The 27,440-nt window shown below is 37.0% G+C and overlaps 1 protein-coding gene across 2 annotated transcripts in view; it reads right to left on the reverse strand.

The window, feature by feature from the left end:
- Positions 1-27,440, reverse strand: part of TFEC (transcription factor EC) — a 96,004-nt gene that overhangs the window by 24,852 nt on the left and 43,712 nt on the right. The window contains exons 2-3 of one of the 2 annotated variants that reach the window (XM_027682272.1): positions 15,030-15,281; positions 12,723-12,818 (exon numbers count right to left, since the gene is read on the reverse strand). In XM_027682272.1, coding sequence (XP_027538073.1) covers positions 12,723-12,818; positions 15,030-15,281 — 348 coding nt within the window. Of the gene's footprint in view, positions 1-6,684; positions 6,776-12,722; positions 12,819-15,029; positions 15,282-27,440 lie in introns of those variants that run through there. The other variant, XM_027682273.1, reaches the window with a different exon arrangement.

Raw genomic sequence — 27,440 nt, forward strand, 5'->3', positions numbered from 1 at the left:
TATATCTATATATCTATATATCTATATATCTATATATCTATATATCTATATATCTATATATCTATATCTATAGATAGATAGATATATGTATACATAATCTCACAATAATCCAACACAGTCTTACTACAAGTACAAATAATTTGCAATGGCACAATTATATGATATGTGTACAGTGATGATCTTACAATAAATTCTATAGCACTGTCAAAACTGATGAATCCCAAAGCACTTTAAAATTCCAACTGATTCTACTGCGTCAAAAGCTTGTTCTTGCTTTCAGTTTAGAGATGTGAAAACAGACATTTGGGTATGAAAATTCATAAGTCCCAGGAAATTATCCCACAGGTGTCATAACCTGTATTGATTCACACCTGCGTTGTTTTGAGAAGTCCTGGTAAGTCACATAATTTCCAGACTTTGAATTCATGATACATGTATTTATATATATGGATCTGAGAATTTAGATGCTAGCAGCTTGTAAGGGATGAGAAGATAAATATTAAAAATAGCAGAATATAATAAGGCATCTTTCCTACTTCTAAAATACACACAGCTTTGGAGAAAAGATCAACTACCTTTAGCACAGCAAATGGTTAAGTGGGAATAACCAGTTACAATATGGTATAGGAAGAGAATAATACCATATCTAATTAAAACTGCAAGGAGAATTAAAGACTGTAATTAACAAAGTTAGCATTTGGCAAGGACACTGGGGTTAACACTCTTCCTTTTGTATAAAGTGTCATGGGATCTTCAATTCCTGTGTGCAAAGACTGGAACATGAGAATTTCCATTTAAGGGGCTCAGTCCTGAAAGATGCTCAACTTTGAAGCTTAGACCAATTATAAAAGCAAACTTCAGGTGCAGTACCTGAGTGAGTACACCTCACAAGAGCCTGTGACCTTGTGCTTCCTGGCAGTGTTCAAGGCAGGTACTATGAAGGTCTAGTCGAGAGAAGGTTGTTATGTTCAATACTTGGGTCTGAACTGCTATGCAGGTAGGAAAGTGTAGCAAATACTAAGGGTTCATTAGTATGGATAACTAGCAATGGACAGCTGTGATCACAATTTGCAGTCTCTAATGCCAAGTTTTGGTTTTTTTTTCTTTGAAGGAAACCATTACTAAGATATGAAAGATACTACCTTATTAAGGGAAATAATGTAGTATTCCAAATCCCATAGCATGATAGCTCTTGGTAAACACCGTATTATTTCAAGGAAGATTTAAGCCATTTCCATACCTTCCAAGGGAGGGATTCTTAATGTGATAATAAGACATATGGATACAGGTTGTCTGTGCCTGTTCATCTGTAGCCCCTAGAGCTCCATGTTTCAAGTGTTCACTTGCATGATCACATATTATTTAATAATTTTTCCATTTTGGCTGATCTTTACATCTTGTGTTTGCCTCACACTAACATTCAAGTCTGTAAGGATCATAGCTCTATCAGAATCAGTGTGGCACAGCTAAAGAATATCAGCCCAACCCTTTTCCAAAGTCAGCTAGAATTTTCTTAATTTAAAAATTCTGTTGAATGTGGTAATCCCCTGTCTGGACTAGAAAACATTTCATGGATATTGGGTCATTTAATGTGTTATCATATAACCTATTTCATAAGCCAATAATGTTCTAAGATCAATTAGGTTTCGCATCTCAAATATTTTTAATTGAGTATGTTACAAGAGTTGAATGATTGGAAATTATTGTCAGAAAACTTTCCCTTTATTTCCATTCCCAGACAAATTTTGTTTTGGTTTTGTGTTCCTTTAAGATATATAGTTCATTGTTCAACATCCCTATGTGACTACTGTGAGTGAACATAGCTCCCTTAAGAGTTTGTTTTGCTAAATAAAACAGGTCATGCTCCTTTAGAAGAATTCCCATGATATTATATGTGCTAACAAGCCTCTCTCTACCTTTCCTGCTTTGAATTAGTTTTTCTGAAGGGTGGACACCTTTATTTGTCTAGAGCATTCCAGAAGTTTTGTGCCCAGTGAATCCCACAGTGAATATTTCCTTGTATCTCTTGGAAATATGTCTCATGATGGATACTAAGATCATATTTATCTGCGTTTTGCACTCCCATCATTTTGATGGCTTACAGTTATCCTCTGGGCAACTAATATAACCAGATCTTTTTCTGTCATCTCCAATTAATGAGCTCTCAGCTTACTGCAGACATTCCTGTTATTAGTATTTGAATGAATGACCTTGCACTCAGTACTATTACGTTCCTTCCATTTAGACTATTCTGTCATCACAGTCTTATATTCTTATATAATTCTTCCTCTATGATATCCTTATCCTCCTTTGTATTGGCAATACTTCCTATTTTTGCTACCTCAGTGAATTTCATCAGCATAAATGTATTTTTGTATCACAAATAAAAATATTAAATAAACTGAGGCCAAGGATTGATTATTGGTGCACTTCATTAATATCTTTTATTTGCAAAAAAAAAAATCTTTATAATCTCTTTATCTTGCTCCTTAATCTGAAAACAATTCTGTTTGGTTACTTTCTAGATAATCTGTATTGAATTTTACTAATATGCATTCATACAAGAAGGTTACAATCAACAAACCTTGGATATGCAGGACTAACTAGAAAGACTAATTCCAGTAGGAAACAGCTCTCCATACATCCAAAGGATGCCAGTAATCAAGGATCATGGAGGGTGTATATTTTTAAGGAGCAGACACCATACATTTTCTAGTTGTCAAAAATGGCTAAACACTAGGATAGCAAGAGCTTTTCACCAAAGTATCTGGACTGCCCTAACAGGTCAAAACAGTTCATCAGCTAGCCTGCTTTCCCTTGAGGAACCTGCAAACAGACAGCAGAATGGACTGCCCTATTAGTGGAGGCTTATTTCCGCTACCATTTCTCCCAGAGCCTTACTTCTTCGCAGTTCCACTCAAAAGCCCACGTGTAAGATCAGAAGGGTCAAGATGTGCCAGCTACAGAGGTCAGGACCAGACTGTCTCTACCAGAGGTCTTCATTCTGCCCAGGTCAGAAGTGTCCACGAAAAAACAAGTGGGAAGCATATTGCAGGAATAGTCCTGCAGAAACGTCCTTTGCTACTCTCTTTTCAAGTCCTAATAACTGCAGACACGCAACCCACCAAGTGTGCCTACATGGCTATGTTTCCTGCAGTAACAGAAGTATGGCACGCATCCACAGCAGCTGCAGTGCAGTACAGACCATTCTGAGGATCATTGACCCTATTACACATGATCAGATTGCCTGTACTGCACCAGCAGACTCAGCAAACTCCAGTAACAGTGAACCACAATACATGCTGCTTTACTTGTCGCAAGTTGAGACTATGCAGCTGCCTACCCTGAAAGGCTGAGTACTACATTTGCAAGAGAAAATTTCTTTCTGTGCTAGGTAAAAATTGGTACTTGCTCAGACTACATCTAAAACAAAAGACTAGTGCTATACTTCATCATTTCCCACCCCTAAATACATCCCAACTTCAATCATGTTTTCATGAGCTTAGTTGATAGCATCACTTCCAAGAACAGTTTTGGAAAATGAGGCTGCTTCCTCTTTTTAGCCCCAAAAATATGTTAGCACCCATCTATTTCAATGTGGTTCTTTCTCATTCATTTAAAAAATAAAACAACAGGGATTTTGTAAAATTTTTATATTCTTATCCCATATATGCATCCCAAATATAAAAATCTAAACTTGGAATAGTGTCCACAGTTCATTTTACACATCAAGTAAAAGTTTGTTCAGTATTTGTGTTACTGGGGTACAAAACATAAGAACATAGTTAATTGCTTGTCATGGCTTTACTATTTATTCATGACAGGTCAAAAATAAACTTTTTTTTAGTCTTTTGAGTTCACAGATTGGCATCAAAATGTGCACTGAATTTGACCAAATAGTGGTTGATCAATAAGTTTATATTAATCCATCTATTGAAAATCCATTTTCTAAATAGCAATATATGGTATAGAGGGTGTTTCCAAGTTTACACAATAGGAAAACTGGGGTAATTCTTGTATCTTTAATGTGTGCTCTAGTAAATTCTGATTTTCATCTTTTTAAAGATATTGCAGACAGGATGTGTAAACTTGTGAGTCAATGCAAGTCCTGTGCTGAGAAGACTAGGGTTCAGCCTCTGGCTTTCTTTTTCAATTGCTGTGCTTCTTGAAGAAAGCTGAACATAAGCTCTGTTATCCTTTCTATTTACAAGGATTTGTTTACACTCTCAGTTGCCACAGAAGTTGTAGTATACTGGTTTTAGAGTCTAGAACAAGAAGATATAATTCACAGGTAAATGTTTTAGGTCTTTTTGTAATTGCAATACAAAATGCTTATATTTGAGAATATATGGTTTTCAGTAACAAATACTCAAATGTTCTAGTTTCTCTTTTTATTATCTAAGGAGAACAGCAGAAAATGCTAGCCTTCTCAGACTTGTTTTCATTTGAATAAATTGTATCTCCTTCTATATTTATCTTTAACATGGTTCATAATTACACACTCCTCAACCAGGGACTTAATGTTCAGATATATTATATTACATACTATATATTATGCATGAAAACTGGTTCATTTTTTATCTTCAAAAAATGATCATCAAGCTGGTTCATTATTCATCAGAAAAAAATGAACTCTGTTCATATTCCCAGTCACGGTACATTCCTGCCCTGATCATATGCATAGAAGTCCATTGTCTAGATAAATGTCTGATCAAATATGACAATGCAAAGGAATTTTCTGGAGAATCAATCCTTTGCAGAAGATATCTGGTCTTTCAATTATTATCTCTTAATCATATGTTTTTAGATATTCTTGGTATTTCTGATTATAAAATTAGCATAACACACAGTCCAGAAGTAAAGTGATGCTCTGATTATGTCATCATCCAACTTCCAGCTGGAAATCAAATGTCATGGGAGTACTGCCCACTAACCCCTAGGTTCTGAAACCTAATGGCAATTAAATGACAGATCTGTTAGCTGTTTTACTAAGATTGTTTCACTAGTAACACCAGCTAATGCACTAATTCCTGTTTCCATCTGACTTCAATTTTGCTGGATACCATATGTAAATGCATATACCAAATCATTCAAATTCTTCCTCTAAAAACAATAACCTAAGATAAGCACAAAAATACAAGAAAAGTGAAAAACTGAGGCTGAGGAAGAAGTGAAAAAGAGATTTTTTTTTTTCAGAATTAGTATATGAGGCATTTGCTCATACATATATATATGTTAATATCTCTATTGCCAGTATTTATGTTATATATATGCTTTATGTCCTCTTAGATTTCACCTATCATATAAATATCTGAATATATTATAGTAAGGTATTTACTGATTTCAATGACCTAGTGTGTTCACAAGGATGTACCATGCAGAGTTCAATTTTGATTGAAACTCCTTTCTGTAGTGGTTGATTTCAGATATATTCACAAATGCTTATTTCTAGCATAAATATAATAGTCAAATACTTCATAAACTGCTGTACACATATATTAAATGTCGTAGAAGGCCTTGGTTCATAGAGAAGGAAGTGCTAAGAAAATCTGTTGTATTTTTCAGAAGTTTGCTTCTCAAAATGGACTTCAAAAAATCCGTTTTTTTCTGCAAGTTAGCTTTATCTTGCAGTAAAAAGCTTGACTGTGCTTGGAGAACAAAATGGTCATTGTTGTTGCCTCTGAGCTCAAAAGTCTTTTATTCAACCTATGTAAAACCATTGACAGAAATTCATTTATTTCCAGAAGTGATCGTAACCTATAAACTGAGGACCCCAATGAGCTTAATGTAGCCTTCTTTACTCCCTGTTGACTACTAGGGACTTCAAGTCTTGCATTGCTGTATGCAGACAACAGCATGAGACATGCAGCAGAGGCTTTGGGATATGACAGAATCTGCTTGGTGGCCCCAAACAGCAGGAATTTGCTTAGAATTAGTAAGGTATGAATTTTAGGAGAATTAAAAATTTGTTTTAACTATCCTTTTCACTTACCTCTCTCCAATAAACATTAAGGTCTGAGATAAAGATCATGTTTATAAGAGATACTTGTATACAAACAACTGTATATTTTAGAATAATACTTTCATTTCTGTCTATTTACCTTTTAAAAAGAGAAAACCAAAGAGGAATTTTCCCTTCAGTTCAGAGTCATGGAGTCTTGTCTCCCTTTAGCCAGATACTTCTACCCCCCAAAATAGAGAAGGGTTAGTAGACATTGGCCATGTTAGAGTGTTAGAGAGAGAGATTAAGTATTTGGGCATTTTGCATAGCTGTTGAGTGCTGCAGCTATGTAAAAGTGGACCACGGTTCTTCTCCTGACCCAAAGTAATGTATGCTGTATGCTATGAATACCTTTTCTACACCATAAGGTAAATTGCAAACACTCATACCCAATCTATTTGGAATACTTAAAGCAGGCATGAGAGCTGTGCACTGCCCATTTCAGCCTCAAAATATTAAATTGTGTGAAATATCAAAAGAAAACCTTTATCTGACATTCATATGACATTCAAAACTGCAGAGGCAGTGTTAACAAAAGACACCTCCAGTTGCAGGAAACTAGCCTGAATTCTCCATTTGTGCTTTTCATTGTTAGTTTTTTGCAACTGAAGCAACTGAAAGACACAACTTCCTAACTAGCATCTTTATAGTGTTGAAGAAAGACAAACAAAATATTTGCTCACCAGTTTTATTTTTGAGGAGTCTATTATTTCCTCAATAGCTACTGACTGTTCCTTCTCCTTCATTTTTCTTTTTCGTTAAACTTGGAAATGATGCCAGAGAGTGCTAGAAAGAAGTTTATATATGTAGGTGAACTTTGATACTTCCTTGGACTTTAAGACTAATCTAGTGTAGAATGCGACTGACAAAGCATTTTCATGGATGTTATGCAGCCTTTTCAAGTTACCCAACCTAAGCAAATGAGGTTGTTAATGTTTACTCTGGCCCTTTCTCTATAATGGTTTTGAACTTTAGCAGATGTTACCAACTTATAAAGTTTGCCAAATGACATCAGTATTCATTAAATAAAATATACTTATGATTATGCAGCAGGGGACTGCCTAGATCAGCAATACTATATGCACCTCTAAAGCAAAGCCAGGTTTTCTTCAGGATTGAATAATCTCAGCAAATATTGAATAAAATACTTTAGAGCATTCCTACTTGAATTCCTTCTTTCTGTATGATTTCTGAGAATAGGAGAAACAGCAATTTTTGTAATCCATCCAGATGGTAATCATCAGTATTTGACAAATAATTAATACAAATACAAATTATTAATGTCATGATGAGAAACTGTGACCTCAAAGACCTTGTAATGGCAGTGAGATTTGCAGACTGAGTGAACGATGCTTTACCAATAAATAGTGTCTTCATAAAATCAAAGGTAGAGTTAACAGATTTACCAGGACTTTATACCAGCTGTAGTTAATAGAATCATAAAAATTAAAGAAGGAAAATATCTATCCTGTCCTGTCCTGATCTAACTTCTACTCCATGCCTGTACAACACAAGATTTTTTTCAAATGCCAGAGGAGCAAAACAAACACAAGCAAGCCGCAGGGCAACTGAAGATTTTCTCTGCAACTTTTCCTGCAGGAGTGACAAAAGTGAAGCAATCCCACTGACTTGACTCCCAAGTGGACTGGAAGCAGACAGTAGCTCCCAATCTTAGTGAAATACTAAACTGTAAGTGTATGAAATGAAGTCATGAAAGTGAAGCAGTGAAGCCTCATAGGACCCCTCAAGAGTTGACTCATTGCAAGGCATCACCTTCGCACAGCATTGTGCTCCCCTCTCTGCCACCCTTCCCCCCTTCCTCTGCCCGGTGGGCCCCCCAGCTCACAGCTGGCACAACTCCTGCCTTTCAGCATGCTCAGGTGCTTTTGTTTCCTTTCTCTGCTAGTGACTTAATTCTTTTTTTCCCAGCCTATAAATACCACATACATCAAGTCAGATGCAAATGAGGACTGAAGAAATTTGGTTAGCTTCACAAATAGACAAAGTTCTCAACAAAAGATTCATTGTTTGTGACAGCTCTAAATATCTGAGGTGATGCAAACTTCAAAGCACCTATATCACCATAGTGACTTCAGTACGCTGTTATAGCTGGAACTGTTGGAGGAATTAATGCTGTTTCAAACCTGTAAGTATTTATATCCTTTGAAGGAAAGAATCACTTTTTGGAAAATATTTTGAAGAGGTTTTTTTAAATAACATTTTTTAAATGATATATGCTCCATCTTTGTCTTAGACTACCAAGGCTATTCTGCTTCCCGACTGAGAATAATTCTTCAGACCACACTTGTGTTGCATCTATCCATATATAATAACAATATCCTGTTTCTAGTGGATAGAAGCCATTGCTTTCAGGAAACATTCCTGCCAGAAAGCTCATTCAAGGAGGTAATTAAATAACACATATACCAAATAAATCATAGAATCATAGAATGCTAAGGGGTTGGTATGGACCTTAAAGATCACGTAGTCTCAACCCTCCCTGCCATGGGCAGGGACATCGCCCACTAGACCGGGCTGCTCAAGTCCTTATCCAACCTGGCATTGAACGCTGCCAGGGTTGGGGCATCCACAGCTTCTCTGGGCAGCCTGTTCCAGTGTCTCAGCACCCTCAAAGTAAAGAATTTCTTCCTACATCAGCATGGAAACACTTTTTCTTGGCTCTATTTAGTACTGGACATGTTAAAAAAAATCAACAAAAAGGTTTTCCATATAGAAGCTTTCAAATTTCTACCAAGCAATCTGAAAGAACCTACTTCTTCTCAATTTCTTGAAGTCCAGTTTCATGGTAGTGCTCTGCCCAAAGCACTGCTCTGCAACTACTTCTTAGCTCTCATCACCAGCCATCTACCTGCTAGAGAGCCTCTCTCCTCAGGCTTCTTCAAGAATACCACTGCAAGCTTACGTTTTCTTGTCTGCCAGAAAAATGACAACTTAGAATCCTTGAAAATGTTCACAAAATTAAATTGTTTTCCTGGTTGGTCCCACCCAGTACTGTGCAAGAGAGGCCTCTGCCCTTGCAAAACATTAATATCCTCTCCTTTCATTCTTATTCCTAGCCAGTCAATCTCCTAATACTGTTGATGCAAGTTTTAGTGGACTGCATGTCAAGCAGAGGACATTATCACAGTTGTACAGTGATTATCTGGGCTGCAACAGTTATTTCTGAATGGAAGTACTGGTAAAAGACCAACTGTTTTCGTACAGACCTCCACTATACTTGTGAGATTACTGGGTTTTCTGGTGAATCCTAGGCCTGTATATATATACTAGCAAAACAAAACAACATTTAGTGCCAAAAAGTGGTTCACAAAGTCACACACTGTTAAATCACACCCTGAGAAACAGAGATCCTATTTTTTAACCTTGCCATTTTCTGTCTCTCTTCACTGTGACTAGTGCTCTCCAAATCTGCCTTAATACAGCATGTTTCTTAAATTTCTTTTTTTCAGATACTAAAAGCATTATAGAGCACAGCTTTTTACTACCTGCCCTAACTTTGATGATGGTGTAATATACACTTTACATTAACCTAAATATCTAAATTTACTATGTTCTGAACATTTGAAAGTTAATAAACTTTAAATTCACTACCAAATATTGAATAGACTGTAAGGATTTTGAATACAAATGAAATTCTGATAAAAATGAAAAGTATTTGCTTTTCAAATGTCTGTCACCATAGCTGACACACATGGCATTAGTTCACTTCTAAAACTCACTCATATATTCTTTCTTTCATTTTTCTAATGATTGATATAAGGTTGGGAATAAATATGTTGCTCCTAATCTGATACTTAGAAAAAAAATAATTTCTTATAATATGGATGAATATGCTTCTGTCTGTTAATAAAAGTATCATGAAAGTAATTGTTACAAGGAAAAATGGCTTTAAATTGGTGTCATCTTCATGGGGGTTATACTTTCAGAGGAATCAAGACCTCTTGCATATAGGGAAGACCTGGTCTTATATTTTAACTGAACTTCTAAAAAATTGTTATAAAAAGGGGGTTTCTGCCATTAATGTACTGTGAAGAGAAACAGAAACACAGACAGAGAATTCCCTAGTTTAAACAATTTCTAAATTGCCACCCAAGACCAGAGAGTTTTATGAAATTATAAATTTGGGTCCAAACACAATAAAAGCCACATAATCCAGAATTACAGCTTCAGAAACTGTAATTATTTTAATGAGAGATGGAGGGATGTTCTTGTTTTCACTTCTCTGATTCTACTAATACATAACTGTAATTCATTAATTCAGGGTCAGACAATGAGCCTTTGAGCAATTATTCACATGAGTGGTCTCACAGAATTCAATGTCCTCATTTAATGTGCCATTAAAATGGTACATGGGTGCATATAACTAAAGCAATATTAATTCACTGCAACACACAACAAGTAGCACTGTAAAAAATGGAAAGATTACTCAGGCACTGTCTATTGAGAACAACGAGAAAAGAAAATGGCTTTGTGAATTTGGAACACCCAAGTCTTATAACACATTCTGAAAGACAGTTAGATTATTTCAGAACTTCAGAGTGACCACTCTGCAGAGTTTGAAAAATCAAGACAATCCAAAGTAAGGAAAATATAAGATGAAACTCTAAAAATGCTTAAGCATTACACTGGAGAAGTGTAAAGAGAAAACAAACACTCTACATTCATGGCAGCCACCATAGCAAGGCACCTTGTGCAGAAGTACGTAAGAGCTAATTTGAGTCTTGCTTAAGTACAGCACAAACCCAGCATGCCTTCACAGAGAAATTAGATGTTCTCTTATTCCTGATCATGTCTCCTAGTCCAGTACTCTTGTAATTGGTATATTTTTAGCTCCGATAAAAAAAATTTCATTATGCTTGATGTGATAATGAAAAACTGTATCTAAAAAACTTACTTTTCACCTGCCTCTCCATCATTCCCTATTGCACAGTTTATAACCAAAATTTTGCAGACAGATTTAGGATGTTGCCAGAAAGGTGCCATAAAACCATGTACCATGAACTAAATACCTGAGATCACCTTTGTATGTGTATTTCTTTTCTATATTTTTGGAGTACACAATACCAAAAGACAAGATAGAAGAGGCAGAAGCACTGCTCAATTTGTTCCACACTGGTGCAGTTCACTTGCCTTGTTGAAGGCAGGCTTTATTTTGCCATAGTATTGAACAGAGAGATTGGGAAATGCATGCTATTCCCCGACTTACCTGCCAGCTTGATGATTTCCTTAGCACAAACAAAAATCCAAATACCACTATTTGGACCAGAGGCACGGCAAGAGTCCCAAATCTTTGCAAATACAATACCAGCAAGGCCTAAACGTCATTGCATATTTCCTTGCTCATCAAGAATAGGATATTCAATATATTTTAGGGAGATATGTCCTTCATGGCCAAAGATAAAGGCTAATGAGCCTGGAATTAGCATAGATTAACATCATCCAATTTTAAAAGGTATTAAGGGAGTATGACTTCAATCCAAAACCCAGAAATCATGCCTCTCATCACCATCCCACAGTACCACACCCGAAAGAATCCTCCCCTGCCTGACATTAATTTGAGCCAAAATATTAATTCACTCCCCGGGGGCATTTCTTTGCTATGTTCTGTACTGAGATATGTATAAATCAGTCCAGCTGTATTAGTTCTCTAGCTGGCATGCAAATATAAGGTGCTCATGGAACTATTAATTGGCATCAATACTGGACTGTACAGTGGGTAACATAGAGCAGTAGAGATCTTATCTCCTAAGGTATATTTGTAGCCAGTGATGTTCTGTAGTCAGAAAAAGATGTTCCTCCAGAGGGTGATTAAGAGCAAGCACCTGACACTGTATTCTGAAATTAACTTGGTAGATTGTGAAAGCCTGTGAAACACATTCTGCCTTCACCAGAATGAAGTTTCAAGTTTCCCTTTAAAGCCCTGAGGACAAACAGTTCCCAAAATAAATTAGGGTTGAGAGTACAGAGTACATCCTTCTATAAAGTGCATTACAGTTATTGATAGGTGTTACTTTCATAAATAATAATGCTCTGTTTTTGTTGTGTCCAGAAAAGGTCCATCCTTCCTCTTCAAATATGTAACATTTATGGAAACATAAGTAGCCTTTGTTAGTCCTCTGCCATTTTTTTACAAAAAAAATTATAAAATTAAGTTTGTTACATTAATTCCCATAAAGCACTTCATTTGAAAAGTTACATTTCTGTTATTTTTCCTTGAATTTATTCAACTAAATGCAGCTTGTCTGTATGACAATCAAGGAATAGAGCCCACCCTTGCTTCAGCATAAGACACTGTACCATAGAAACTGTTACATGGGCGAGCTCTGACTTTTGTTTTAGTTGAGGTAGAAGGATCTTTCAGCAAGACTTTAAAAGGGCTTATAGTGTTCACAGACTCCTTTTATCCATAGTCCTGCGTAGGAATTAGTAACTCCAATGGCTTATGCACCAGATCTTTCCTGGGCTAGAACCCTAAATGCTATTCAAACAACTTAAAACAACTGTGTCACACCACACTGAAGTCTTTTTTCTGATATTCTGCATTTCTAACATTTCTGACATTGACAAAAGGACAAACAACTGAATAGAAAGGAAAATAGTCCACTGATACTATGCCTTAGTTTCTGAACTGTGATGTGCTTAAATCACTCAAAAATTTTTTCTAGTATAAACAGCAAGACAAATTCAACAAAATACTTACAGTTCTTTGCATTAGTAAAGGAGTTTCAGAACAACCTATGCCTTCATCATTAAAATTTGATTCCATATTGATTATGTCTTCAATCACCTCTTCCATCTGATAAAATAATATTTTAAGACAAATCATTACAAATAATAATGGTAAAAAGTTATTTTGAAAATATAGAGGAATTAATCTTGAGTATTTATTACATCAATGAAACTGAATTTTAGAAGTTTATATCTTAAAATTCAAATAATTCAAACACTTCTACACAACAGTCACATTTTTTACTTCTTATGAAAACAGCTGTGGTTTAACAAGTCACATCTTTCCTCTTAAGCACCAGTCCATTCTCCTATTTTAACCCCTTATTGCAACACCATGACCAGTTGACAGGAATGCATTGCTATGTTGTCACTGTGACCTCTCATCTCGATCAAATGCATCATATCCACAGTGCATTTCTGCAACAGTGCAAGAAGGCTGAAAGGAACCTGTGGTTTTGCAAGAGTGTGAGTCTCTCAAGGTTCAGTGTTACACGCTGGACTCAAGATTCAGCAGGCAGAGTTTTGTGTTGTGTTTACACTGGATACTTTTCCAGACAGTCTTCTGCTCCCATTTTTGCTCTAATCTGAGCTGAAAACTACTGAAGCAGGTGGAATAGCTCATTAATTACTTGGGATGAAACATGAGTAGTTTGCAGACCTATAGACTTATACAGATTTGTACAACATGAGTTTTCAATGATAATTACGGTCTGGTTCCATTCACAAAAATAACTATGGGAAAGATCCCATGCTGAACATGTCACTGTTAACTCTACTGTCTGCAGCTCTTGGGAGCTGAAGGAAGTGTAGAGGGTCCTCTGCAACAAAAGAAAGTATCACACAGCCATGAGACATTTCGACACAGACTTTTAGGCCACATGGCCTGGCACAGCTCAGCAGTCCCCTCCCTCTCTAAAACCATAGGAGTACTCTGCCAGGAGTTGTGCCCAAATTTACCTAGGAAAGCATTGTCAGGGCCAAAAGGATGCCAAGAAATGCCAGCAATTAGACAATAGGAATGACTACTCTTTACTGCACCACCTGGGTGTTGGCTCTATATTATTTGCTAATGTAACACTAGCCTACTCTCAACCACAAGGCACATCCACATTAGGAAATTACACTGTGCCAGTCATCTCCCTGAGACTCTGGGATGGGATTATTCAAATCATGGAGAAGATGCCCATGAGAATTTTGGCCAGTGCCAACTATCACTCTCTCAGTCCTCACCAGGCACAGGTCTGGAGAGGGATTTGAAAGCAGCCATCTTGCTTGCCAGGACAGAGAGTGGTACAAGGGTATGCTCCAGGTATTCCTGGTCAGATACCCAAAATACCTGACAGTAGTTCCAGCACACTGCACTTGCCAGCACAGAGGTGACCATAAAGGCCTCCACAGAGGCCATCTAAAATAATCTTTGCAGACTAGTAGCTCCAGTAGTTTATAAACCTGGCTAAAAATATCAGTTGTCAATGCAGAAGGAATGGAGAGGCCCCAGAAGAACTCTCCAGGAAGCTTTGTGGATTTTTCAGCTCCCTCATGCTCAGCTGCATAACATCCAAATGCTCAAATGACTCACAATGTATTTGTAAGATTCTTTTATTCTGTTAGAGTCCAAGATATAATACACATCTCCATTTCTCATTTCTGTAGGAATTCCCCCTTTACCTAATAAGCAGTCTCTTTTGAAATCTATTGAAGTACTAAAGGATACAACGATCTACATCTCACACTGGCTGAGAATGTAATACTGTATAATAGCTGTACCTCTATTAAAGTCGATGGTGGCATTAAAGTTAGCATATACATGTCAATTTACTCAAGATAACCCATATATAAATATATCAGCTAACTGAAAAATGAATGAGTGATTCTTTCAGTTACGTCTTGAAGGTAATCAGTATTTAACTTTTTAATGGAGCTAGAATAATAGTTTTAGACAGAGATAACTCTCATCTGGAAAAAAAAAGTTTTACTTTGCAAAGTCCATATTCAGAAAACATACAGTAACATATGACACATATATAAAAAGATGCAACAGTACATTTTAGATGGCAGCAGCTTAAAAACCTGACCATGCAACAAGCTATTCACAGGTATTCAAGGGAATAACCCACATAATCCAAAAGGATGCAGGAAGCAAGTGCTGTATCCAAAGGCCCCGTGAAAGTAAAGAAAGTCATCTCTTGCCCACTACTAGTACAAGGTGGGTCATGTGACGTTTCTGTAGAAGCAGACAAAGCCCAGCTCCCCTTTCCTTTCACTGGCCCTGCCCTACCGCATTTTCGTGTTCGCCTCCAAGGGCCAGCAGCTTGGTAACAGGGCTTTCCGGTGTGCCAATATCACTGACTGGAGGCATGTGTCCGTTCCTGAGAATAGAGGTCACTCCCACAGGCTGGATTGTGTGAGAGTGGGAGAGAGAAAGTGTCTGGCTGGACAGCTTGGTATCAAGGGTCAAATACTGCTTCACTTGGTGCCTCTGGCTCTGCTGTATGTGGTATCTAGACTGATTTTCCAAGTGTGTTTGTACCTGGGGAGGAATAGAAATAATTGCTGAATTTTCAAGTTGCTGGTATCAGTATTTGCCAATATGCTTACTTAACAATACTTCAAAACAATAGATTCAGTTCTAATAACACTTGGATAGAATTAATAACCTTAATCTTTTTTTTTTAGTTTTACACACACATTTCTTATTTGTGTACCATTTTCCCCTTACACAGCTGAACAAACACTCTGAATAATTATAAAGAAAAATATAATTAGAAGAGATAACCACGATCCTGAGAAAAGACCAGAAATACGCTACACATTTTTCACTTCTAATTTAAAAATTATCTTTCTTGAGATTACTACAATCAAATATACAGGCATATATGTACTCTAAAATTAATATCACAATGTATTTACTCTTTTGTACATGAAAGAGTAAATAAATGCATGAAGAAAAATATAATCCAACCAATAAATATAATATAATAAAATATAATCTAACTTCAAATGATATCAAAATAGCAGAAATTATTTCAGATTATTTGAAGAGTGAAGGACATCATAAAATCTAATGGTTAATAGATTATCTATCCCCTCCCAGGCATTCCTGTTGTCTATTACCTGGCTTTCCTAATCACAATGAATTTAAAGTCTATTCAGAACCAGAAAGACCAAGCATGAAGGAAGCCAAAAGCATCCAACACAAATGTAAATATGACTCTACCAGTTCCGCAAAGCTGAAACAGAAATGAACACTCTGAGATGGATTTTGTAATCCAGAAAAAGATCCCAATGCAGATGTAACTGACTGTACCCATTTCTATTTTATACCTCACCGACAAGCCTGTTCTGGGAACAAGAACATAGCAGCCTTTAAGAGTTACAGATGCATATTGAAGCTTCTTCAACTGCTCTTTCTAACTTGAGCACGCATCATCATGTTGTAAAACTGTGGTAGAGTTGTGCAACATCTTTTCCCACAGTCACACTAAGTCTACTTTTGTTTCTAATATGTTGCACAATGGCATAACTAGGACTTCAACATTTTCTGATGGGATTTTTCTTCTGCTAGTTAAAGAATATGTAGCATGTCAAAAGTAAGAAAGAGGACATATTTAGGGGACCTAAAGGAGGCATGAACAATGTCACTGATTTTCCAGTAAGCAGCAGTGCTACATCTTTCTTGGCGTTCCACTAAGGGCAAACAGATGATATCTGTACTCCCAAGCTGCTTCGCCCACCATCAGTCCCAAGAGAAATAATAGGAAAACTGGAAAGAGATTTAATTAATAAATTATTAAAAGATAGGAATATAATTAATGCTAGTCAACATAGTTCTGTGCAAAATAAGCCTTGTCAAACAAATCTACTTCTGCTCTTTGATGAGATTTTAAGTTAGGTTGCCAAAGGTAACGATGTATGTATAATACACTTCAACTTTTGTGTGCCTTTTGACTTAGCATCATTCAACATTCTAATTAAAAATATAGCACTACACAATATCAATAAAGTGTGTTTTAACCAGTTTAAGCACTGGCTAACAAACATGCATAAGAAAGTGATTAGCAAAGGCTTAGCATCAGAAAGAGGGACTGTTCAGTCTTGTACTACTCAATTTAACCATCAGAGATTTGGGACCAATGAAAAATATAACAGACTAAAAAGAATAAATATTTTCATAGCAATGTTCCCAGTCAGAAAAATACAAATCTGCATATGCTGGAGGAAGAAATACAGGAGCCATCAATGACGAAAACGCCTCAAACAATGAGTCTGTCTGTAAAGAATTTGGCATCATAACAAACCAGCAACTCAGCAGGAGTGTCCCACTGATACTATAGAAGAAAGGGAAAATAACATAAAGGAAGTAGTGAATAGGAGCCTGGCTTAACTCTGTTTTTATTTATGGCTCAGGAGAGATCAATAATGGAAGCCTAAAAATATTCCTACCCTAAACATTTTTGAAACACAGATATTGAAAAATAGCAAGTATGTAGAAAAGAACTATGGAAGTAATTGTAGACTGAGAAAAGGGTGTTTAAATGAACGCTAAAGAAACTCAGCTATGTTCTTGTCGCCAATTTGTGAAAAAAAATTGTGAAAATCTTGAGAGATCCTGAATGTAAAAGGGACTTTCAGCAAGCACAGAAGAGTTGTGGTAAGAGCCACTGGCCACAAGCTGATGTTAGGCAAGCGCATATCAGAAATTGTGTGCATAAACACTGAAACACTCAAAAGGAAATGCTCTAACTGTTGTTTTCTTCAAACTAAGGATTGATGACTTTCCGGAAGAGATACAGTAGCCAAATCCAAAAGACACTTTTATCACACACATTCTCAGCCTCAAAGCTGAGTACTAGGATAATAGTTGAATGGAATACAAAAGCCTGTGATTTTAGAAGAATTAGAATGAGTGGTCTAATAACCCTTTCTGTGTTAAGATTTTATGGATTTTGGGATCTGAGAAATAGCTATTTTAATAACAAAATTTTCTTTGATGAAAATTTACTCTGAATGCAATAAATGTTTAAATCTACAAAATAATACACTTAAAGATGATCATAATATACTGGACAGAACTCATCAGACTTCACTATAGTTTTCCATTTATGCTGAATGTTAATTTGTTCCAGTGTTTTTAATAGCTTCTGAAGGAAAATTTCTCATCCTGAGGGGATCGTGTCATTTATCATCAGTCCTGAACGCAACACCTATCTGCAAATGAGTTATGGGGCTTCATGTTCTTTTCAGCCACTGTACCAGAAAATAAGCATCTAATTATGAACTTTTAATTATTAAAATGTTCTCCAAGTACCCGAAAAGTCTAATTCCATTTTAAGATATGACACACAATCACAACACAATTTTTGTTCTATTTCTGAGGGCTTTCAAACATGTTTTAAGGGTTAGGAAAAAAGCATTTTTAGTTATGAAATAATCCTTTTTAATTTATCACAAATGAATGTCAGTTGTTTGTTTGTCCTGCTCTTTTTATTAAACTTTTTGAGGAAACACTATTTGTAAAACTATTTCATAATAAAATGAAAATTCAATTTAACTTAGGAATTATACACTTCTCTTCTATCTTAAGAACTATCACCAAATACAATATTCACATTCATGTTTAGTTTATAAAAGCATGTGTGATTTTGCCAATTAATTACTTAAGCTAAACACAGTAATTAATTTTTAAATGTGAATATTTTTCCTATGGGAACTTTGATCTGACTAGATAAGACCTTCCCATTAATAGACATGAAGAGAAAATACAAAGCAAAAGACATCCAGTCTGGAAACTTACAGCTGTGTTTAGTTGATGCCTTAGAGTAGTTTTCAAGTTAAGAAAAAATTCTCATGTGACTCTAATGCACTATTTTTCATCTTATTTAACCTTTGACGTCATATCCATCAGGAACTTGTGAATATTCTTTCAAGGGTGAAGGGACTGAAGAAGAAACATTTAAAAGTTCATTGACAAGGGCCATGTCTTCAAGAATGACTACTACTTGTGTGTTTTGGTATCTTAATATCTAAAAATAGCCGATAAATATAGATGTGGGGTAGAGTGGGAGCAATTGGAAATTCTCCATCATACTGCCAAGCATTATGAAAACCAAGAGGAATGCGGTAGCAAAATAACTGCAAAACAGACTTTGCAGAAATCAGTGCTGGCTAAGGAAACTTTCTTTGCACAGCATAGGCAGCAGAACAGTGTTTCTCTAAGGAGGAGAAACTCAGCAGAGCTCTCAGGGCTGTGGCTAATAGATGCTAGATCTTGCAGCTCACCATTTCCTGACAAATCCCCATGCAGGCACAGGGATTTTGATAGCATTTCCCACTTGTGGTATTCTCTAGCACTCACTGAGCATTGATGGAGCTCAGTCCTTTCAGTTATTCCTCTGTGCTAACCTCCTTGTGCAATCAGAAATGAGTTGGGGGAAGCCAACTACCTGCAATAAACGACTACAGAGACGTTATCAAAGCAAGTACTTCCATTTGCGCCGGCATACCTGAGACACTCTTGGCTTCTTAATTGAACTCCTGCAGTTAAGATACACATAGCTCTGATGGCTCCTTATCCATCACCAGCTTGACTTCTGAAGAAAGGATCCCTAAGGTCTTAAGGCCAGCTTGTCATGTTTTAAAATAACAATGAGTCTCAATGACTTTGTGGTCTTCAGTGGCAGAAAAGAATCAGGTTTTTTAAAACTGCACTATAAAAACAGGTTATAAAGTTAAGCAAAGCAAACTACAGGAAGTATTTTTATGAAACTATCCCTTTGATTTGAGCTGGAATTTAAGCTGCGAATCTAAACTGTGAATAAAACCAACCACTAGAGTTAATAGACCACACAAGTGTAACAATGGGTCACAATCAAATTATTAAACCCCGGCTAATATCCTTACTCTGACTCTGAACAGTGACCCTGTCCATGCTCTCACTGATTCATGAGATCTGTTTAATACAATAAATCTTTACTATTTCACTTCCTCTTTATGAGGAATGCAAGAATATGACTCTTGCATTTCAAGAATGTAAAGAAACTTTTTGTATGGCTAGCTATGTTCTGTATTTGTCAACTGCAATAATTAACACAGACCCATAGAAATTACAGTTATAGCAGCATGGGAAATCCATAGGTAGAGTGATGTATTTTATTAAGCAATTTAAGATTTTCTGAAAAGTGTCATACATCTAAAAGAAATCTACTCCAAAATATAGGATGTACATAACACAGACTGATACATGGATCAGCAATAAGGAAAATTCTTGCAGATGTGAAAGCTTATATTTTAATTTCAGCATTTTTAACCATTTAGTTTCAGATGAAAGCACTCAGAAAAGACAAAAGTTGACTACATTATGAAATCCACATAGTCTATTTTGTTTTCCATCCATAAAGTTTGTAATAAAAGTCTAATATCAGAGAAAACCAGTTGGCAGGTATACTACCTTTATGTCTAGATAAGAATAGTTGGAAAATATTTTGGTCTGTTCTTTGATTTCTGATTGTTTTCATGTGACAACTATAATTCTTCACTTGTGTCTAACTTTAAAGGTCAAGAAAACTCAAAAAGCAGTCAGCCTTAAAAAGTATGAAGAGAGATCATTAAGTAACAATTTTGTCACTGTTTGCTGTACACTCTTTCTGGCTCCCCAGGTGAGCAGACACTGTATCATTTGAGATTAAATGATAGCAGTAATACAGTTACCGTTACAGTTCAGTTACAGACAGACAAACTACCTTTGAAGCTAGATCTAAAAAGTGTATTTTCCTAGTATGTAAAGGTATGGACATCAAGTATAATGTGGCAAAAAAGTACTGATGGTAAAACTGTAAGAGTAGAAAACAGTACTTTGATATTTAATATATTTCTCAGAGAAATTTCTTTTTGCACGTACTTCATTCCTTTTGACCATTAGTGTTCCATTCCATTACTATTTGCACACAACAAGTAACATTTCTAATGCATATTGCAATAACATTGTCATGTTTTGGCTGCAGAAGTTGAAGAAAAATTCAAAGCCTGAACACAGTGAACCTACCTTTGGTGTGCTATTCTTCTTCAAAAATGAAGTTCAAAAGGCTTAGTGATTTTGGGCAAAATCACTGATTTTGCCTGTTTCTAATATACAAGATTCATGTCTGTATGCCAAGGAGACTATATCAATATCCCCCAAAACTGAAACCCATTCGTTGAAAAGCATAGTCAGTTTGTTCAAAGTGGTAATTTCACCACCAGATGACAGCACTTCTTATTACTAACCCTTTTTTTGTGTGTTTCAGTCCTCCCTCATTTTGAAAACAAACTGTAAAGGGGTATGCACCCCCGAGCCCATGCACGGCAAGAACAGAGGAAACAAAGCCAGAGGCATAAGATGGTTTGGTGAGACAGTCACATCAGGGAGGCTAATCTGTTAGACAAGATATTTTAAGTCTGTGAAGGGTTATAGCTCCTGTAAAGGCACAGACAAAACCAGCTTCAGCCTGAGAAATGTGCTTTCTATTTCTATTTCCTCAGTCTCAGAATGATAAAGAGGGCAAGGGGGGAAGCCTTCAAAGTAGGCATCTTAGGTTCAGCTTCACAACACGATTTTTGTGAAATCAAGGCAGCAACATCATTTTCAACCAGCTTAGGATCTGTCCACAAAGTATGCTTTCATACGAGGCAAGCAGATTAGGTTAGCTGGCAGCAGTAGGTGACGTTTCCATCAAAATAAGAATAGCACTTCAAGGATAACTATATGAGAAAAAAGTAGCAAAAATATTTCATATTAGTTGTTAAGAGCATTTTTAAAAAAATCTATCTGGTCCATTTTGTGTCCAAATATGTTTTATGGATGTAAGCAGCAATGAGTTTGAGCATGTTCATGCTTCAGGTTGCTGCTCTCATGCTGTTCATGGAGTTCGCAAACATTACCTTTAGTACGTGAACACCAGCTACAAATCAGTGTAATCTTTTGTCAATACACTTCCACTTATGTTCTGAGAGTAGTAGCAGTGGATTTACAGTGACCCTTGAAATATTTTAATAGTTTCATAGCATTTAAGTTTGCCACTATTCTTACAAATAAGTGTTAAATAAGGAGCCTGTCTGTCAGTGAAAAAACACCTAATATAATGAGAAACTATAATGAATATAAATGTTTACTTAAAAATTTTTAATTTATTTTGAGGAATATTTTCTGAACTGTGTTTTTTTTATATTTGAGCCTGGAAATACACATTTCAGTCTAACACTGACAAACATCTGCTGAAGAGAAGGAAAGCCAACAATTCATTCAGGGAACACTTGCAGCATGCAAAACTCCAAAGATTTATATTTTGCTGTACTCCACAGTTGATGGGAAATCTCACAAAAACAGCATAATTGGTACTTTCAGTACTGAACTGAGAAAGCAGTCTTGCCTTTTGATGTGTATTTAAACTAATGTTAGTTCACAATATGTTCCATTCAGTACTGACTCAATTAGGAAAAAAAAAAGTAAAGAAAGATGTTTATTCCATTTCTAATATGCAACAGATCAAAATTCAATGCCTTTTAAAATTATTCAAATTCTGAAATCAGCCTTTAAAAATTTCTTAGAAAAAGAACTGCTATAAAAACAGCATAAATAGAATCAAAAGGCAGCCTAGCAGAAACAAGCACACATCCTTCAGTGTTAGAGTTGTATTCTGCAGCATTTCCATTTCAATTTAGGTACAACAAACATTTGTGCACTTCGTAGACACTATAGAATAGGAGCCAGAGGAGTGATATTAGACTAAGCTCAAACTACTTAACAGTTTTCAGCTAACAGCCGATAAATAAAAACGTTAATTAACAAAAGATGATTGATTTTGCTGGGATTGATCAAGAGAAACTCCCACTTAGTTTAAATGAGAGTTCTGTGTGAATATGGAATTAAAGCTTACTAATAGTAAGCCATTACTAAGAGCATTATTTATAAGCTGTATTGTAAAGAACAAGTCTTTCAAATGAAATGGTCCTCATGTGAAAAGGAATGTACAAGTTAAAAAGAGGTTGCTAGAATTGCCTGGAAAATTATTGTGATACCTATATATGTGTGAAATATTTTTAGTGGAAAGTAAGAATATTTAATAATGATAGCTATTTTAAAGAGTCTTTAGTATTTTGCCACAGAACTTTCAGCAGGAAAACATCATAGTGTTTGTACTGCAAAAAAGTGCTGTGCTGTGAATGTTAACGGTAAGATTTAGTAAGTGGGTTTACTAGTATTAACAAATTTATTTCATTATCAAGTGAGTTCTCAGACAACTGCAAGAGAAGTGTAGGGAACAGAATAAAGGTCTCTATGTAACCTGTGAAGGAGCAAGATTCAGGATGGGAACAGTTCCAGGCGTGGAGAAAAGCATACAGCAATTGGCAGGACTTTATTATATGGACCTTACAGTTATCATATGGATTTTACTGTTATTATGTGGTTTCAGTGTATTCACACTACACAGTGCACAACCTGGACATGCCCAGGCTTGCCATGAGTTTGCCTGCTGCCTGCTCCCTGCTTCCCCCACTCCTCCCCCTTTTGCCCGTGTCCCTATCCTGATTTGTTTCCTTGTTTGTCTGTCTCATGCTCCGCCCTATGTTCTGACCTTTTCCCCTCCGGAGCTGATAAAAACCCACGTGGGCACTGGAATAAACACTATTCCTGCATCCCACCTTTGTGTCCCTGACCCGTGCTGTGTCACGGCCCCATTCCCCTCCCCCCTTTTGGACCGCGGCAGTAACCTCTGTTGATCTCACCAAGGCTTTCGATACCGCAAGCAGAAAAGGTCTATGGCGGATTTTGGAACATTTAGGATGTTCCCCCAAGTTCCTTAAAATGATCATCTCACTACATGAGGATCAGCGCGGCCAAGTCAGATATGGTGATGCACTTTCTGAGCCCTTCCTAATTACCAGTGATGTGAAACAAGGTTGCGTTCTTGTACCAACCCTATTCACAATCTTTTTCAGCATGATGCTCCAAAGGGCCACGGCAGACCTCGAGGATCAGGACGGTATCTACATTCGATATCGTACTGATGGAAGCCTATTCAACCTAAGGCGACTGAAGGCCCACACCAAGACCTTAAACCATCTTGTCCGGGAGCTGCTTTACGCTGATGACGCCGCCCTTGTTGCCCACACAGAAGCAACTTTGCAGCATTTAACATCCTGCTTTGCAGCCACTGCTGAGCTCTTTGGGCTGGAAGTCAGCTTAAAGAAGACAGAAGTTCTCTATCAACCTGCACCTCAGGAAGTCTTCCATCATCCCCAGATCACCATTGGCCAATCAGAGCTCAAATCAGTCCAGCAGTTTAATTACCTAGGTAGCATCATCTCCTCGGATGGTAAGATTGACGGGGAGATAGACAACAGGTTAGCAAAGGCATATAGTGCCTTCGGAAAACTCCATAAACACTTGAAGAAAAGTACAAAGATCAGTGTTTACAGAGCCATTGTGCTGTCTACTCTTTTATATGGTTCCAAAGCATGGGTCATTTACCACCACCACCTGTGACTCTTAGAATGCTCCCATCAACACTGTCTCCGTACAATCCTAAACATCCACTGGTCAGATTATGTGACCAATACATCTGTTCTAGAACAAGCAGCAGTCACAAGTATTGAGGCCATGTTACTGAGAACACAGCTGCGTTGGGCAGGACACGTCTCAAGGATGAAGGACCACCGCCTCCCTAAGATCTTCCTTTATGGTGAACTTGCCACTGGCTGCCGCAAAAGAGGAGCCCTGAAGAAAAGATACAAGGACTCCCTGAAGCAACATCTCAGCCTTGGCCATATTGACCAACATAACTGGTCTACTCTGGCCTCAAATCAGGAGGCCTGGAGACGCATCATCTATAACGCTGCTGTTTCCTTTGAGAAAGCACACAAGATAACTGTTGAGGAGAAAAGACAATGGAGAAAGAATCGTGCCTTGCAGAATATACCACCTAAGGAGTCTTTCTGCTGTGCCTTTTGCAATCAGACATGTCTATCTCGTATTGGCCTTATTAGCCACCAGCGTGCTTGTAACAAATGTGTTTAGAGCCTTTCCCAAATCTTCGTTCGCGAAGCCTAGCCATGATGATCAAGTGAGTTAATTAGCATTTAGCAGCATAATCAGTAGGCCATGTTACAGAGACAAGGCAAGTGCTGGTCTCTTTGGGCTGGCTTAAGAATTTGGGAGACAAAACTTTGATTCCATCACAAAATAAAGCAAGAACCTAATAGCTTGAATTTTATCGCACTATATAAAGTGCAAAAACATTGGTTTGCCAGCATCATTACTTACCTGCAGTAGCTGGATTTCTATCAGTTTTATCACCTCTACACAACAGCATCACCCCATAGCCTGGGTACCCAAACAGAGTAGAGCAAACAAGAAAAGACTAGTACAAATCTGGCCATGAATAATGTATGTCTGTGTCTATTCAGTCTGTTCGAGGGAGAGAAAAGAGAAATGGTCCATAAGGGCATTTCCTTAACTCTGGCTGGAATTGCAGTAAAGAAGAAGAAATGATACAGCACTTCTAAGGAAAGAAACTTCCTATCTGTGTCTTAAATGGATTATTAACTGAAGAATAGATGCTGAAAGAAATCAATAGCATAATAGTATGACCATGTTAGCAGTTTTCTTCAATCGTTTTGTCACTCTGTCAGCACTGTTGCCATTCAAAAGACCACAAAGGCTAAACCCAGACGTAGAATTCTTCATAATGCAGTCTTATTACTATTGTATTCTGAAATGAGATAATTATCTCCAACATAAAACACTAAGGTTCCACCCAGTTCACAGGCAAAGTTTATTCAGCACTATCTCAAAGTAGTTTAACAACACAATTTACTGAGATTTACTCAGACTTGTCACCTTTTTATCAGCTGTATGCAGAGCATATGTATAAGACAGCTGTATTTTGGTAATACTCTTTCTCAGTCAGGTCCAGATTTTATCCTTACGTTAGTGGCCCTCAGGACCATCCCACTGAATTAACAGATGCATAAATGCTTGCCGGAGTGGGGAAGGCTTTCTTACAGAAAACTAGCACAAAGGACCGCATGGGTAACCATGACCTCAGACTGTAGCTGTGCTGGTCTCTGAGATGGTTTTTAGCCTTGTTCCTCCTTCTTTGACCACACCTGCACAAGTGCATAACCCACTGTTACAGTCAGGATGGTGTCTTTATTGGTCAGGAGTATCCCTCCCTAAAGATTACAAAATCCTACTACCTAAAGTGTGAAATTGCTGCTGTCCATCCTCACAGCTGGATCTCCAGCAGAAGAATTTAGCTTGTCACATTAATCCATGAGTCTCCAAGCCAGCTAATTTAACCTGCATTTTCTATTCCTGAAGCAAGATTTTCATGTAGACTACTAAAGTTTCATATTCACTTCTAAAGACACATTTTACATTATTGTAGATTTTCTCTCTTCTAAAACTTTTATAGTGCAGTTCAGTTGAAATTTACATTTACCAAGGTAAATGAAAAGGTCCTTTCCAATTATGTCACCAACCCACTTTTCTCCTGCATGAAGGTCACTGCAAACCTTGAACGAGAAACCAAGCATAGCACTATCAACAGAGAATACTCAAGTCACCTGAGATTTGCAGAAAATATTATCCTCCTATTTACTGGAAAGCTTTGAGGCAAGGTTCAGAGTAGTGGGAGGAGCAGGATATGCTGACTCAGGATGAACAGGCACAAACAAGAACTAAGTTTAATATCATTATGAAAGAGGAAAACACTATAATAATGTAAGTAGAAAAAAAATATGTTTTGATTAAAAGCCATCAGAATATGAAGCAACAGAAAAAAACCCATGAAGTTCAGTTTCTACTTCAAAGGTATTTTGGGTATCCCTCTATTCCTAGCCATAATACTTGAAAGCAAAAATAAAGCCCTTGAAAAGAAAATAGCTGGAATAAAACTAATGTCCTGTCTACAGTTGAGATAGAGTTAATTTTCTTCTCAGTAGCTGGTCCAGTGCTGTGTTGTGGATTCAGTGTGAGAATAATGTTGATAACATATTGACGTTTTAGCTGTCGCTAAGTAGTACCTAATCTAAGCCAAGGACTTTTCAGTGGGTCATGCTCTGCCAGTGAGTAGCTGAACAAGAAGTTGGAAGGGAGCATGGCCGGGACAGCTAACCTGAAATGGTCAAAGGGATATTCCACACCACAGAATGTCATGCCCAACATATAAACTGGGGAGAGTTACCTGCAGAGAAGGGCCAGTTGTGGCTCAGAGATGAGTTTGGCACTGTTCAGCAGGTGGTGAGCAATTGTATCGTGCATCACTTGTCTTTCTCGAGTTTTATCTCCCTCTCTCCCTCTCCTTTCTATTACAATTATTAAAAGTAGTATTAGTATTGTTATTGTTATTAATATGATCTTATATTTTGTTTCAATTATTAAACTATTCTTATCTCAACCCATGAGTTGTATTTTCTTTTCTTTCCTGATTCTCCCCCACATCCCATCAGTGGGTGGCAGAGAAGGTGAAGTGAACAAGCGGCTGCATGATACTTAGTTGCCTGCTGGGGTTAAACAACAATAACTGTAAAGGAAAAGAAAAATTAGTTCATCATCATAATGAAAACCAAACAACCTTAAAAAAAGGAAAGGAAAACTGGAGAAGACTTCTGTGTATTTGCGCAGAACAAAGAATCCTGATGTTAGATGTGA

This window comes from Neopelma chrysocephalum, unplaced genomic scaffold (assembly GCF_003984885.1).
Source record: "Neopelma chrysocephalum unplaced genomic scaffold, ASM398488v2 Primary Assembly neopelma1_62, whole genome shotgun sequence".
Taxonomy (NCBI): Eukaryota; Metazoa; Chordata; class Aves; order Passeriformes; family Pipridae; genus Neopelma; species Neopelma chrysocephalum.